Source organism: Apostichopus japonicus, chromosome 16 (genome assembly GCF_037975245.1).
Source record: "Apostichopus japonicus isolate 1M-3 chromosome 16, ASM3797524v1, whole genome shotgun sequence".
Classification (NCBI taxonomy): Eukaryota; Metazoa; Echinodermata; class Holothuroidea; order Aspidochirotida; family Stichopodidae; genus Apostichopus; species Apostichopus japonicus.
Window position 1 is genome coordinate 45,403,423 of NC_092576.1, and position 17,450 is coordinate 45,420,872.

Below are 17,450 nucleotides of genomic sequence, written 5' to 3' on the forward strand. Positions count from 1 at the left end.
AACATCCTGCTACAGGCTATCTTGAGGAAAGATTGCGCAATATCCGAAAACGATCCCGTGCCTTTGAGAAACAAGAAGCAACACCGAAAGAAGTAAAGAAGCCTACACCTGTAAAGTTAAACATAAAAACAGATCCAAAAGGTACTAATACCATTATCTTGAACAGTCTACATACAATATACTCAGTAAGGGATATGGGTCAATTTCTTTTAACTGTGTAGGCTAAGTAACTGATACTCCTACAGCCCCAGTAATTCCTACTGGTATGTAATAAAATCGCATAAAATGTCATAATGATTTTTCACTATAACAGTCAGGTGCCAAGTTAAGTTGCTTGAACCTTAAACTTAGTATGTAGGTAGCCCTTTGTGAGTATATGATCCCTCTATTTTTTCATGGAGGTCCAAGGTCATTTGAGGTCAACAGAGGTAATAGTCTGAAAACCTTGTAACTGAACACAATATTTAAAGGAGTTTAAGTCATTTGCAACTTCAAACTCAGTATGTAGGTAGACCTTGGTAAGTAGATGATCCCTATTGAATTTAATGGAGGTCAAAGGTCATTTGAAGTCAAGAGAGGTTAATGTATGAAAAGCTTGTACACATGGCCTCAAGAAGCTATAGTTATTTGATACTCAAACTGAGTACATTGGTACCCCTCGGTGAATAGAGCAGACCTGTCAACTCTCCCGGTTTTACTGGGAGGCTCCCGTTTTTCCAGCCTATCTCACAGGATGAATTAGGAAACTCCCGCTGTTTTAATCCAATCTCAATTCAGCTTTCGTATGCACGATAAGACAGGTAGTTCTAAATCGCTTTTTTTTTTAGCAAGGCAAGTTGACAGGTCTGGTTGAGGATCCCTATTGTTTTTCATAGAATTCAAAGGTCAGCAAACCTGAACAATGTAGGCATCCATCAATCAATGCAAACCCATTGCACCACTGGCCACTTCTGGTCAGCTAAAGGATAAGTTGGAAAATCTTTTATTCAATGTTGCTTCTCATGTTGTTGAAATTAAAGTAAACTTTCTTTTACTATGGACAGGGAATCACTAAGCCTTTTGGCATTCTGTTTTGATTTTGTTTAACCTCTGTTAGATGATGAAGAGACTTTGAAAATGATTGAATGGCTGAAGTATAACCACAGTCCAAATGACCAAGTAAAGGAATACATGAGACTCACTCAGGCTTACATAGCAGCATGGCTTGGACAGAACAGGTTCGATGCAAGTCTCAGCCAATTTATTACGGAATACCCAAGGCTGCTGGATACACCAGGAATGGTATGACTGAAATAAGTACCACTTGCCTGCTCCTCTGAGATCATATACCTGATATTCCAGTTAATTATCCCCTCAAAGTGTTGGGTTGTCAATCAAATGCATCTAAGCTGCTGGGGGTCCCACTTGTTTACCCTCAGTCCACCACAATATTCAATTTGTATATAAACCTTATATACTGGGACACTCATGACTTTCAATAGTGAGGTCATGGCTACTTATGAATTTGTAATGTTTAGCTAAAAAACCTGATACTAATAATTTGACAAGCACAGACAACATTGAATTAATACTGGGAAAAGTGCCTGCAACAGAGTTGGCCCAAGTTTATGTTGTAATTTAATAAGGGGGATATATTGTCATTATATAGGGAAGGTGGATGCGCACATCTATGAACATGTATGTGAGTGGGCAGTCATGTATAACTCTCTGATTTTAAATTAGTGTTATGATTTATATGCTATGATTGTATGTTGTTGCATTGCCAAGTCCCGCATCTAGTGATGTTCTGTCTGATCACACTCTGCACTATGTAACACTTATTCTGTAAGTAATTCCATCAAAAACCTATAAGGTGCTAAAAGGTTTTCAATTGTTTGTTTTTACATTTCAGATTGAGCAGGATTTCTTACTCCAGTTCTCACCAATTTCATTGAAGGTAGCCTGGACTAGCTCACTTTGTAAAAAAGTTATCAACTATGCTGACTATCAGAATACCGAATGGCAGAAGAAACTTGGCATAAGTGGCTTTCAAGAAGGTAAACACAAACATATATCAATGATTTAATTATGATCTCAGTAACAAATGGATATGGCAAACGGTTCTCTTGTTTATTAACTTGCAAGACATTGTTACCTACATTCCAAATTAAAAAAAAAAAAAAATACAAACTGAATAATTGGGGTACTTAGACCACAACGATTGAGTTATGCAATTCACTCTGATCGTGGTACCAAGTGCAACAAAGTGGCAAACACTAAATCAGGCTAACTATAAATAAAGCTGCAATAGTCAATAATATATAATATTACATCTCAGATGATATGTTGATTAGTGTATCACAATATTTTATTTGCTAATTCATGCAGGGAAGCAAAATCATATCTTGGCTTTCTTGTTTACTTCATATCATCCTTCTTGTTATGCAGATCATGTACAGAATATTGCTATCCAACTTCTTCCACTGGTGCTTTCATCAGGAAATATCACCAATAAACATGGTAAAAAAGTGAGGTCTACCAATCTGGATGCAAGCAGGAGCTTCATTGAAGTCAAACCAGTTGAGTATTTTGCCTTTTTACTATAATAAGTTTACATATAAGAGGATGTGTATGTATGCACTACTGGGTTCCCACAGGTCACATGATTCCTGGAAATTCATGGGATATGACTATTTTTCTTTTCAGTTGCGGAAATATGGACATGGTCCTGAAAAAGATTAAGAATTTAAAGATGGGGGGTATCATACTGTATAACACAGTGCGTGTTATTTCATTAGTTCTATTGTTTAAGTTTAAAATTAATGCATAAAAAATGATAAATATATTTTCACTAACATAAAGAGTCATGAAAATGAAACATAGGAATCATGGAAAAGTCATGGAAGTTGGTATGTTCGTAAGTGTGAAACCTTGCACAAGTAAATAACTACAAGATTTCAGCTGTGATTAACTGCTTTCCAGACCATGCCCCAACCCTTTGTTTGAAATGTATAGAAGAGATATACAATCAGGAAATCAATCCACTTTCCATAGGTAGGCTGCACAGTTTCCTAGTTTATCTGCTAAAGCCAAGAATTACCCCATTTTCAGTATACTATTTGTTTGTGTCCTCTGATGCAGGTTGTAAGTTCTTTAGTATGATTGTTGTGGCAGACCCAAGTCTGCAAAGTTATATTATGTTGCAAGGGACCATCCATCATCTTTCCTACTGTTCACCATTGTACTCTGTAGTTCATGTTCACATGAATATTAAATCTGCCATGGTAATGATTCAAGTGAAAAGGTTTGCTAATTATTTAAATTAGTGACAACAGAATTAAGTGTGCATTGAAAGCAGCAATTTCTTTTCTTTCTTCCAAAGGTTGGGACCAATCTTCCTCAATTCATTGAAGATGAGCTTAAGCAAGATAGAACTCGAAAGCAGCCATTCGTCCTTACATTTGGTGATAGAAGGAATCCGACTCAGTCATTTGTGATCATCGAAGGGGTTGCTCTGCCAGCTACAGATTTGATTGCAGATTTTGATATTTGTTTCAAATCATTTTATGTGTTTGACATAGCCTAACCCTGCCAGTGTCAAACAACCTGGGAATTCATACAGAAATTCCTCTTTAAGCTTAGTGAAGGGAAAGGAAAGGTTTCGACCTCCCCTTCAGTAAGAAGCCTACGTGCTTTTTTAAGTAGTCAGTAAGAGAAAAAAGGTACGTAAACAACCTTCTCAAAAGTAGTGTTATGATTTCTTTGGTTTTATATACATCGTAACCTTTTATCGTATAATTTTGTCAAAACACATATAAGGGATATGAACATATTTCCTGTAAACCTTGGGCAGTGCAACATTAGTGCAACAATTAGTTGATGGTCATGAACATGATGGGATGATTACATGATTTTTTTATTTCATTTACATAATGTGACAACGTTTTTGCTATTTATGTTTGCATGTTATATTACCTTAAACAAGGTTTAAGTTTCATGTGGTATTTGTTATTGTTAAGTTTAGAGGGACTAAAGAAGCAGAACTGCCTCACAAACAGTGGTGCAAAACTAGTGTTCTTCCATACATCATACATGCACAGCTAGCCAAAAGCATGACTGATGTACATTTTTTGCCTAAGCAACTGAAGATTTAATACATCATGTAACATATTGGTGGTGCAAAAATATTGGGTGATCATGATCATTCACGGTGTTTCCATTTATTGATAATGACTTTTCAGTGATTATAAGTCTTGTACTGTATGTTATAAACAAGCTTTGCCTCATTCAAATCTAACGCTGTTTTGGTTCAAGAACTACTGAGTAAATTATCACCTTTGGGATATGCTTGCATGATTTTATGAAGTGGCAGCTTGCCATAGGGGCTGTCTTGCCCCACCAACCCTCTGCAAAACATGTTTGATACATGTCTTGACTTTTGGCCATGACAAAGCCCCCACCAAACATTATGCTTCCCAAAATATTTGATTTCTTACAGCCACCATTGATGTACTGGGTCACAATTAAAACAAAATGTCTTCTTTGTATAGCTTATATTTTATACAATTGCTAACTATGAAATGTTTATTTATATTCTTTTGGAAAAAAAATAGAAATGCTAGCTAATAATCAAATTACTTCAGTGACTAAGAATTCAAGAAGAGAGTGAGTGCATGCTCTTAGTCTTGATTAACTTAACATTACAAACACTGCAGCAACCTAGCTGTGAGATCAACAATTAAAGTCCTTCAAGTAGTACAGAACATATTCCTCAGTGAACTAAAGTTTGCGCACATGAATAAATGATCGTTTTAGTTAATTATGTCAGGATTTTAAGGAACATTGCTTAGTTTCCAATGATTCGCAATTGGTACATTAGCCTTAGCCTATATTCTTGTGTTCATTATTTGTTTAGTTTTATGGGTATCACATTACTCTGATTTTTACTGTTACAATGATGTTCTAGTTGGAATAAAACAAAACGATTATCGATAATTATCTGTGAAATTGCATGCTTTTATTGTAACACCACTTTACGATTTGAATAAATTGATCTTTATAGGAATTGAAGTCTTATGTCATTTCTTTTATAGACTTCCTGCAACTGCAAATGTAAATTCAGCTTTGACCCATTTATGTGGTCAATTTGTTTGACCCAATCTGCTGGGCTGGTATAGATCCTACTAACCACTGGGTCAAAAGCTCGGTCCAAGTAGCATATGGGTCAAAGTAGCATATGGGTCAAAATAACCCAGTTCTGGGTCAGACGTCAAATGACTCAAATCCTTAGTCAAATTGACCCAAAGCTGGGCTGGTGGAGATTCCACTAAGTTGCTGGGTCAAATTTGGGTCAAAAAATGACCCAAGTGTTTTTACAGTGAACTGCAACCTTCGACCACATGTCAGCCTATCAACCACACTAAGTCAATGGGAAATGTAGCATAACCATCGGTTTGCGAAACAAAATGCTTAGCTTTGTTTACAACTTTCAATTTGCTGGAAATCGGCATTTGTTTGGAAGGTATGTCTTAAAGAGGGAATGTTGTATTTTACGAAAAAATACATGATTGAAGGGAAGGGCACCTTCAGCGGAAGCAAACCTGTGTTTTCTATTTCAGTTGATGGATTACTGGTTTTTCGTCATCATAAAGTCGGTGGCTTGACGTTATTTGCTAAACTATCGCAAATTTTGCGACTTAACTTCTAATGAATTTGCTATACGGTCCCAGCACTAGGAAGAGGGTAACCACATGTGCTTACTGTATCCTGTTGAATGCATTTCCGTAAACAGCATATTGAAAAGGGCCCCCCTGATCTTAACAAAAAAGCCTTCGTAAATGCATTAAGGGGGGGGGGGCATGCTTAACTTTTCATTTTCCCAAACAGCCAAAGCCACATCTTAATTTCCTACCCTGGTGCTGGATAGATAGGCCCTATGTTGACTAGCTGAGTATAGACTATGTTTAAGCATCAAAAGCTCGTAGTGCAGTATTTGATGCACTAATTTGTAAATCGATGTTTCTATTTCTCACACTTTGCAAATGGTCATACTTCCCTGCCCACCACCTCCCTTTTCACGTCGACCCTCTTCTTTCCATTTTTTTAACCTTTCGATGTTTGCCGCAATAAGGGCTCTCAAAAATAATTTAATTTCGCCAGATACTGATATGCCTCTAATCCATATCAGTCACATTAAGCCTAACACTAGGTTGTTACATTGTAAACAGGTCTCGGAATACCGTCTATATATACAGTATATAACAATATTGGAGTAGTTTCTAGTTGTTATTATTTCTTTACATCAATCTATTTTTCCCCGCGAAACTCCAGAGGTGATTTGCTACATACAAAAGGATACCTAAGAGCCTTCTATTACAATGAAAGCAAAGGAAACAGAAGAAAATCACAACAATTATTGTTTCTATCACAAACTTAATTGCCGATTTCGTATAAACGGGATATATTCTCTTTTTCAAATAATCGGAATTGGCCCGATTATGAAAAAAATAATCGGTATTTTTGCATAATCGTTTGAACCCTAGTCATTACTTCTCTTTGGCTTTAATCTTTCATTGGATTCTACCGCAATTTAATGGTCACTCGAAACCATATTCATGAACTGTTTTTTTTTTCTTCATAAATTGCAACCGAGCAACTGAAAATCGTATATCTCATAATTCATGATGAAAATAACCGTCATCTATTAGAAGTTATAATGCGTACGCAATAGGTTTAGGTAAGATTTTATTCTCGTGGTAAAATTGCGTGAGGAGAAACTATCACAAAAATAAGCAAAAATGGATGCCTTTGGGAGAAATAATTTATGTTTCTACAAATCGTTTTATATTTCCACCGTTTTTACTTGAAAATGAAGAATTTATCACTTCTTCGGTTAAGCTGCAGTTAAGAACGGCGTCTATGGGTATGCAATTATGCAATTTTACACACAACTTGAACGTTTCAAACGCATTCATTTCAAAATTCCCCTTATAAATTACTGAACGTATTACGTTCTTGCTCCAAAATATATCTATTATCTCATATCTCATTCAACCAATGTAAAGTTACGCCCATCGTATGAACTTATTCTCAAATCAGGACCTCTATGCAAAAGATCTTTATACGGCGACAAATCGTCGTTGTTACGGCATAAGATTGGGTGTTTTAGAGTAGGGGGGGGACACCCTCTACCACCCCTCTTCCACTTCCCCGGGGGCACTTTTTCGTAGCAGGCGTCAGAGGACCCAGAAAGTAGGCCAGCGGGGAAACTAGATGCGAATTTGACAGGCCATTTTGGCAAACAAATCGTCGTTGTAACGGCATACAATGGGAGGGGGGGGGGGGGAGGCGGCTCGAGTATAGGGCACACCCTATACCACCCTTTTCTGCTTCCCCGGGGGCACTTTTTCGTAGCAGGCGTCAGAGGACCGAGAAAGTAGGCCCAGCGTGGAAACTAAATACGAATTTGACAGGCCTTTTTGGCAAAGAAATCGTCGTTGTAACGGCATACCATTGGGGGTTTTCGAGTAGAGGAGGACACCCTCTACCACCTCTTTTCCGCTAACCAGGGACACTTTTTCGCAGCGGACGTCAGAGGACCCAGAAAGTAGGACCTGCGGGGAAACCAAATCGAATTTGACCGGCCATTTTGGCATACCAATCGTCGTTTTAACGGCATACCATGGGGGGTTTTCGAGTAAAGGAGGACACCCTCTACCACCCCTTTTCCGCTAACCCGTGGGCACTTTTTTGTTGCGGACCTCAGAGGACCTCGGAAGTTGGACCAGCGGGGAAACCAAATTCGAATTTGACAGGTCATTCTGGCAAACAATTAAATACGAATATTTATTTACTTATATATATATATATTTATTTATACGAATATCTTGTGATGTGACATGCTTTGTTTGAGAGAAAAGTTTAACAGGCAAAACAAATCCCAACGAAAATACAAGCGAAATCGCTACGCCGGGCCTATGCTCTAATTTGATCACGTCGGGGTCACCAATTTAGGGAAATAAAAACACTCACCCAATTTAGTTAATTAACTGGCATCGGTCGAAACGATTATTAAAACTGGAGTATCGTGAATAAGAATAAAACAATGGATAAACGTTCCGTATAGTGAATTTTTAAAAGTAATCCGAATGAAATTACAAACAGTGAAATTTACAGCTGAGCTGAGCGATCGTACCTACGAAGGTGTTGCATCAGTAATAGCGAGTCGGCGAGTGTGAGTTAAATATAAGAAACGTATGAACTCAACGAAGAAAACGTTGCTTCTACGATTCTTCCACGTTGTCGCGACGATTAACAAAGGAAACCTTTCTACAACGATTCTTCATTCCGAAGAAACGTTGTCGCGACGATTCGGCCGCAAAATAGGGGGCGTATCAGCCGATGGCGAAACCGTTACACCCTCTACTAAAAAAAACCCTCATAGTATACCTTTACTACTTCGCATGTTATAAGTACTTACCTTTGTTATGCGTACCTTTACTGTTTAGATTTGTTTGCCAAAACAGAATATCATATTCGCATTTAATAACCCCACTTGGACCTTTTTCTAGGCCCTCTCACGCCCGTTGAGACAATTTAGCGGAAGAGGGTAGTAAACAGTAATCCTCTTTAAAACTCGAAAGCACCCATGTTATCGCGTTATGATGTTTATGTCTTTTTCAAAAATTGTCTTTAAATAGCATTTATTAACCCTGATATCCCACATTCTGGGTCCTCTGACGCCCGCTACAACAATACGCCACGGGCAGCTGAAAATGTTCATTAGCCTAGAGAGTGACCCTCCTCTATTCGAAGACCAAGGGTTCCCATGTTATTGCGTTATAATATTGCTTTGCAAAAAGTATATCGAAATCGCATTTAATTACTCAGCTGGGCTCACTTTCTGGGATACCAGAAGAGGGGTAGTTCAAAGTGTCCCCTCTATCCGAATCCTCCCCTTCCCCCATGTTATCACATTACAATATTTCTATGTTTGCCAAAAGGGGTATAAAACCCACATTCGATAAACCTGCTGAGCTGTGGCGTCTACAGTTTCAAAGACGTTTCAATTCTGGCACTTATAAACTACCGTTGTCTTTTATCGGTTGCTGTTAATGCATAGTGTACGCTGCTATTGTCCGCTACTATTGGTTGCCACTAATGTCCGCCCGCTTCAACTTGATAGACAATTGTTCAACGTTACATCGAGTTGTCCCTGTTCAGTCTCATCTCTAGGTAAGATCGTCTTTAAATTAGTGTTTGCACGGGGTATCCGGGTACCCGCCCGACGCGATACTACCATGTTCCTAATGTATTACCCGAATTTTACGCAAAGTGTTATATTTTTTTCGGGGGGGGGGGGGGCAAACCGACGGTTAGGCGGATTTCCCAATGATTTAGTGTGGTGTTAGTCTACCATGTGGTCGAAGATAACAGCAATAACGAAAGTATTATATGGATATTGTTATAACAGCGTCACAATTTTAGCTAATAAACAAATGGCTAGGCTAGATTACCCCATCGACTTAATGTGCTGTTAGGCAACCATATGGTCGAACGTAACAGCAATAATGAAAGTATTCCATGGATATCTTATAACTCAACTGCGTCGCAATTTCAGCGAATAAACAGATGGTTAGGCTTAGTTAAATTTCTCATTGACTTAGTGTGGTGTAAGGCTATGGAACGCGAAAAGGACCACAACATATGATGATGTTTATGATGATCTAATTTAATACGTTCATGTACTAAAAACTTACGATCATGTACTAAACATATACGATGATGTACTAAAAAACTAAGATGCACATCAAAACATATACGATGATGTACTAAAAAACTAAGATGTACATCAAAACATATACGATGATGTACTAAAAACGTAAGATGTACATCAAAACATATACGATCATGTACTGAAAACTTGTGATGATGATAAAAAAGCGGAAGTTACAAAAAAGTGGCGTATGAATATCCATTTTTGTCGTTTGAATACGCGTATTAATATTCATATATGGGGCGGTGCTTATATTGGATGAATACACGGGGTCGCTATTATTTTGCTCCCTGGTACGAAGGTTAGTCGCAACGTACGTAGTCATATACTTTCGTCGAAATAATAATACATGTAATGTTAGGGATAGCCTAGCTTAAGTATGTGTATAGGTCTGCCTTACTTAGCCTACGCGGGATTTTTAAAATAAAACAATATACTACTAGTACTACTAGATATAAGAAATGGATTCCCAAGATACTACAGAAAAACGAATAGAGGAGTTTGTTAAAACGGGCTTTACCAATAAGGAAAATGGCAGATATGCTACATATAACTTTCAGGCCTAAGGCAATGCCTACGTACAGTACAGAGTTTACTTTACTAACAAGTAAGTATGTACTACTAGTTCTAGTATAGCAATCTGCATGTCGTCAATTGTTCTTGTTTATGTTACAACTGCAGAGGCATTTATACCAATTAGGACCTTTTGGGCATTTGATGGACTATAGTTTTATTTGAGCGATGAAATGGCCAATGACCAACAACATTGAATCTGATGTGATGTGATATAGGCAAATGCATAGGCTAGGTTATTTGGAATTTAAAAAAAAAGAAAATAGAAATATGCCTAACTGCCTTTTATACTGGTCAGTGTACGTGATTGATGAATATGGCACAGTTGTCACCAATGGACCTTAATAGAGAATTAAGTGACCTGGGCCATTATTTTTTGCACGAGAGATATGGGTCTCTGAGTTTGAGCCTAGCATTAGGCTAAGCTAGCAGTAGCAATAGCACTCTATGTGCAGTAGTATAAAACACCTTCAGAGCACTGCTTTTTCAGTTTCTCCACACTTACTACAGAGCTCTCAACTGACCCCGCAATTCGCGGGTTGGACCTGCATTCTAACACCCAAACCCGCGCAAGCGTCCGAAAAACCCGCATTGTAATTGTAAAGTATACATAAAAAATTGCATCAAATTTTGACTTAAGTAGCAACCATCATTTATTTAGCATTTAGCATCATAGAAAAACACATTGCAAATTATTATTCTTCAGTAGGTGCCCGAAAAATTCTCAGCATATTGCCCGATTTTTCACCAAAAATAAGGTTGGGGGCTGCAGCCCCCCCCCCTCAGCACCCCCGCCTCCTACGCCTATGTTTAGGGTAGGCCTACCCTTTCTTTGCGGAAATTTTCCTGCACTTGCTCGGTGTTTTCGAGCTCCACAGACTCAATTATATCATCCATGATTCTCGTGAATTGAGACAGTATAATTATAATGAAGCAAATTTCTAAAATCGTATTTGATCGCCGTTTAATGTGCTTTGCCTTTAAAGCAGCAATTTGCGTTGATTCTCGAAATTTTCCAATACTAGGATACTATACCAATGACGTAAACTAAGCTAACTGTAAAGTTTCAACTCAAACTATTCCCGAAAAGTGAAAAAATATTACATTTTCTGGTTTTCGTATTTTGAATCTTTGACTTCGATATACTCCTCCCACTAAATGAACCTTGTGAATATGTATAACGGAAAAGGTACTTTGAATAGCAAGGTAAACAGTAAACAAAAATCAGCTGAGGAGATGTACGTATTGCGCGAAGGGACAGTTACGGCATATCTCATTGCATACGATGCCCTAAAAACCCAAGAAAATTCGCCGCTCCGTGAAAATAAAACCTGTTTTGTAGCATGGATACATAAGAGAGAAAGTGATTGAACCAGCAAGAACTCGATCGGTACGTAACATTCTCTAGAACGATATTGTATCACTCTACTCGGTGTTACATAGGCTAGTTACTGTAGTACAATCAGACTCATTAGTGTGTGGTTAGGCCTGAATAACGTTATGTACACGCTGTGAATTGTGCACTAAAAGCAATGTATCCATTAGTGTAGCGCAATGGAGGCCGTTAGTTTCCGGATCCGTTAGTTTCCTCCCTTGAAAAACGTTAGCTTCCTCCGCTAACAACATGGGAGAAAATAACGTTTTTCAGGAGAGGAAAGTAACGTTTCTCATAAGGGAATGCAATAAGGCATACTGGCTAGGCCATGTGGAGATTTAGGTAACTGCTCTGTAGCAAGTGCTTTGCAAAACTGTAGTAATTGCAATTGATGATTTAGGCGATTTTTATGATTATGTGTGAGTGTAGTAAGTAACCTTTTTATTTTAAGTTTCATTCAACAAGCATATTAGTTTCCTAACCTGAATGCGATACTTTACTACCTTGATGTTGGGGAGGAAAGTAACGATTTTAGGAGAGGAAACTAACAGTTTCAGGGGAGGAACTAACAGGTCTAGAAACTGAAACCTAGGGCAACATGCAATGTCTGCTGTTCTATAAATGTTATAGTAAAGTGTACAACCATTCCATGAAAGTGATATATAGCATGTAGTCATATGTCACCAGTAAATGAGTGCAATACATTTTAGCAGCTGATCCAAAGACACGTTTATAATTTGTAACCTTTTGCTACCTTCTTAGCAACCATCTGGTGAGGAAACACCATGGAGGGCTGGCAGAAGTAGAGGACGGAGAGGTTAGCTCAGGTAACACCAGACAAAGGGACAACCAACCCGGCTAACAGCAGCTGCAGCTAGGAGGCAGGTAGAAGAACGCCAACAGGAGCGAATGGGAAATATAAGGGTACGTTTCTATATGCATAATTGTGGGATTGGTGCAGAGTAACAGCTGGTAATTCTTTAAACATTAAACTCAGTGTAATAGCACAATGGCTTGCTCAATTAAAAAATACTAGCAACATAAGTAGCTGGCTAGATTGTCATACTGAAAATAGTTATTTTACAGTGACATCAATTATCAAAGGGTTATATTAGCTAATCCTTTTTGGAAGCAAAATACAGTTTGTCTGAAATCAAGTTTTGAAAAACAGAGCACTTTGTAGTACTTGGTGTAGTGTTCAAACAATATATTTTATGTCTATCTTCTTATATCACATGTATATTAAACACTCAAAGCGACAATCAATCAGTGCTGTCTATCATCAAAAGCAATGATATTGTAACTTAAACAAAATAAATGACCTTTTTTTTTTCTTCACTTTTCTTCTTAGGCAATGGTTGGTAGATGTTCAACAGCCTCGAAAACTGGTAATGCAACTGCTTGCAACCCATCCGGCACTCTTTTTTGATATATGTACACACAACATCTCAAGAAGTAAAAGTTGCTTGAATTCAAACTTGGTATATGTAGTCTTTATTGTTCCTTATTGATCCTTATTGTTTTTCATCGAGTTCAAAGGTCATTTGAGGTCAACATTTGAAATCTGTGTTAAAACAGTATCTCAAGAAGTGTTAGTTGGTTGGACATCCAACTTGCTATGTAGATAGCACTTGGTAAGTAGATGAACCCTATTGTTTTTCATGGAGGTAAAAGGTCATTTAGGTCAACAAATGTTCAACTCTTGAAACCTAAACAATATCAAGAAGTGCAAGTTGGTTGAACTTCAAACTTGCTATATAGGTGGCCCATGGTGAGTAGGTAATACATTTTGTTAATCATGAAGGTCATTTTGAGGACAATAGTTTATATCCCGAGAAGTGAAGTTGGTTTCATGGCAAATGTTGATAACACTCGGTGGGTAGATAATCCCATTGTTATGCTTACGGCCATTAGTGCTAATGCCATATCTCAAGAAGAGAAGTTGGTTAACTGTTACATTTTAATAAATAGCCCTTGGAGAGTATTTGATTGCTATTGTTTTCCATAGGTCAAAGTTATCTTGGGTCAAAGATAGTCTCTATTTCCTTGACTTTATCATTCACTTGTATTCAGTTCTGTATTTCTTGATCAGTTGTATTACTTGACAAATATAGACTTGTTTTCACTATCATCTAAGATTGTAGACATGTTATTAATATTACATTTTCTTTTTGTGAAAGACATAATCATGGTTTTCTCTATTTGTCTGTGTTCTTTGACTTTACCGTTCAGGGCTTTGAATAAACACACAGTTTCTTTCACTGCTGTTCTTACTTCAATCTGCAAAATCTTCCAATTTAATGTGCTAATTTATTCTGAAACATGGACATTAATAAGCTTCAATACACATAACAAGTTCAATTAAGTGCTCCTTTTTTAGTGATGAATGTGCTAAGAATAAGTCTGCTGATCTTTACAACAACAAACATTTAAAACAAGGAATAGTTCTTCGAGTCCAAACCTGACTCCAAACTAGTACATGCATTATGTTTTAGATCAATTGGCTGCGCATGACTAATGATTTTGAGAAAAGAAGCCCCCCCCCCACCCCTACTTCTTTTTAAATTACTGCAAAGTTGTAGGAGACATGCAGGTTTCAATCACTCCAACCTCCCGCCCCCCCCCCCCACCCCAAAATAATATTACTTGCTGAAGCGAGGAAGATTTATAGATTTGACTTATTATAAAGTAGAACTAGGCCCCATCCTGCTCTGATGGCTTGCAACAAGCTGTGCAACAACTCCATTCCCACCCCCCCCCCCCACCAAAAAAAAATGATATCACTTGCTGATGCAAGGAAGACTAATAGATTAGACTCATTACAAAGTAGAGCTTGGTCCCATCCTGCTCTGATGGCTTGCAAGAAGCTGTAAAAGAAGCTGATGGAGGTTAGCTCAGGCGAATTGTACCAGAGATGTGCCTTGGGTCATCCTCGGCAAGAACAACACCTCCTAGTTGAGAATTGACATCATCAAGCCTCCGTCTAATTATGTCCTTCATCAGTTGCGGAATGTGCTTGTAACTATTCTTTTCCATAACAGGAACACAGGTCCGTCTGCAGACTGAGAAATTTCTTGTAAACCTGAAAGTAGAATCACAAAAAATAAACTATCAGGGAGGAAAGTAATGTTTCTCATGTGAGGAATTCAAGCAAGAAGACATTTGGCTTGGCTACGTAGAAAGAGTTAGGTACTGAAGTAATTGTAATTTTAGATTTACGAGAGAAAATAACAATTTCAATGAAAGAAACATTTTTCAAGGGAGGCAAATTGGCTAGGCTGTATGGGAAGAGATATTTGTAGTAAAGGTAGAAAGAAAAATTCCTACAGTTATTGCACTTAGGACCTAGGCCTACTAAATTTATTCTTTCCACAAAGCCTAGCCAATATGCTTTCATCAGCTTCCTGGAAAAACGATAATTTCCTCCCCATGATTTAGGAGGTAAGAAACGTTTTTAGGGAAGGAAACAAACGTTATTTAGGGCAGGAAACTAACGGGAACCGCCTGAACATAGGCCTCATGATTTAGGCTACAGCAAACAAAATCACTGCCATCATACATAGCCCATGCCTTGTAAGGTCTAGTGTAAAGTATCTATGCGTGAACGTTAGTTAGCACTGTATCAAGAACGTATACTTGTTGCAATTTGATAAGACTATGACTGTGAAGAAAGAGTAAGAAAAGTAAGAGCGTTTAGCCTTACTGGCCTTGGTAGTGCTAGTAAATAGTAGGCTAAGTACCCTATACTAGTACTACAGACTTAGTATAGGCCCTACTACTGGCCTAGGCTAAACTAGACACTGTAGTAATAATAGTGGAGGCAGAGGTTCGTTCTCAGTTTCTCTCATCGATAATGAGAAGTAACGTTAAATCATGTAAACAAAAAATGTAACGAACAAATCTATTCTTTGCTCACCTGTCGAGTAGAAATCGAGCGACTTCTGAATCACTCTTCAGATGTAAATTCCTCTTCACTTCGCTCCATCTTTCCCATTGTTACTTAGTGTACATTCGTACGCACATGTAGTATACTGTATACGTTCCAGTACGTACGTTCAAATGCCAAAACAATTTTCACGGTCTTCTAAATATTCATACACACAGCTATTAAGTATTATTACAGCCAATCCTCAGTGAATATCACACACTTCAAATTAATAATATAGTATGCTACCGGTACCCGTTGATTACAAAGTACCGTACCCCTAGGAATATCAAAGTTGATACCAAAGCCCCGCCCCTAGTGGTTCTTAATGAGTTTGTACTGAATATTAATACGCGTATGCAGACGCCACATATGAATATACATACGCGTATGCAGACGCCACTTTTTTTGAACATAACATTATTAGTACATGATCGTATTTGTTTTGATGTACATCGTACGTTTGTAGTACATGATCGTATATGTTTAGAACATGATCGTATACTTTTAGTACATGATCGTATATGTTTGGTACATGATCGTAAATTTTTAGTACATGGTCGTGTATTTTTAGTACATGATCGTAAGTTTTCAGTACATGATCGTATAAAATTAGATCATCATTAACATCATCATATGTTGTGGTCCTTTTCGCGTTCCATATAAGGCTACCATGTGGAAGAAATTGAAAGAATTCTCACAATTATTATTTATTCTAGTATTCAGACGATTATGGTTTAACAGAAAATACCGTTTAACGATTTTTTTTATAATCCGTTGGTTGACTATTTAAAAAAAAAATCCCTTGAAAACATTGTATGCACGATGGTTTTAGTAAGTTTTAAACGCGTTTCCAGATACAATCTGGTTACAACCATTGTATTTGATGGTATTTTAAACTTGTTGTCTTGAGTTGTCGTGAAATGGGCCTGTTGATGTTAATTAGTACGACCCTTTGTATGTACCAAATTACCTCTGGAGTTTCGCGGGGGAAAATAAAAAGGATTTTCTTTTTACAAATTTCCAAAATACGAAAATATGACCTCCTACCTATTTAGCACTGTGCTAAGCGAATGGCCTAATCACCTCGACGTGTTTGTCACCTGCATAGAAAATGATAAGCATAGAACCCTGACACTGTGCATTACACCACAGGTGTGTTTTAGCAGTGGAGCCTTGAAAGTCAGTGAGGGCGCTTTCTGTGTACGACAAAAACCCAGATCATCTCTACGTCTCCATACATACAATGTGTATTCTACTCTGAAATTGAATTGAATTGAATTTAACCCGTTTTTTCGAAAGAGTATTTTTACTTTTCACAGCAGAGACATGCTATGACGACCAGGGTGGTGAGTACTTTACTTCTAACTTTAAGAACCAACTTTGAAAACCTTTCTTTAGCCTGTAATGACTCGAGCAAGTACAGTAACGTTAGGTGTAGCCCTAACGCAGCAATACCATTGGTATTGTTATAGGCCTAGTTCCTAAATCCAACAGTCTAGACTACAGTACTAGCTCTACTGTAGCCTAGGACTAGTAAGTATTTCAGGTAGACCAACATTAAGCCCATTTGCAACTTTAATTTTGGACAGTGTCTTATGTGCTTGGAAAATGATCTCCTAATGGTAGAGCTTTCCATAATAGAATAATATCTCCACAATCCTCATTTATCAGGTGTGCAGATGGTGTTCAGCAAGTAACTCTAGAAACAAATTATTTCTTGGAAGGATATGACCCACAGTTTGTGTCATAATAAGATTAATGAAGATGTTCTACTTGCTAATTTTGAGATTTGCTGTTTTTTTTTCTTTCTCCAGACCCAA

The 17,450-nt window shown here is 37.7% G+C and overlaps 2 protein-coding genes and 1 long non-coding RNA gene across 7 annotated transcripts in view; 1 reads left to right on the forward strand and 2 right to left on the reverse strand.

Annotated features, from left to right (window-relative positions):
* The window catches only part of LOC139982207 (uncharacterized), a 61,015-nt gene that overhangs the window by 32,147 nt on the left and 11,418 nt on the right, over positions 1-17,450 (reverse strand). The window lies entirely within an intron of this gene.
* On the forward strand, positions 1,064-16,749 carry LOC139982219 (uncharacterized). Its single transcript, XM_071994858.1, has 5 exons — positions 1,064-1,281; positions 1,892-2,036; positions 2,428-2,558; positions 3,362-9,655; positions 16,295-16,749. Exons 1-4 carry the CDS (start codon positions 1,117-1,119, stop codon positions 3,563-3,565), a joined length of 645 nt encoding a protein of 214 aa, XP_071850959.1. The 5' UTR covers positions 1,064-1,116; the 3' UTR covers positions 3,566-9,655; positions 16,295-16,749.
* Positions 13,744-16,284, reverse strand: LOC139982234 (uncharacterized). Its single transcript, XR_011798068.1, has 2 exons — positions 15,619-16,284; positions 13,744-14,784 (listed from the first exon to the last, which is right to left on the reverse strand). It is a non-coding gene; the product is annotated as an uncharacterized lncRNA (long non-coding RNA).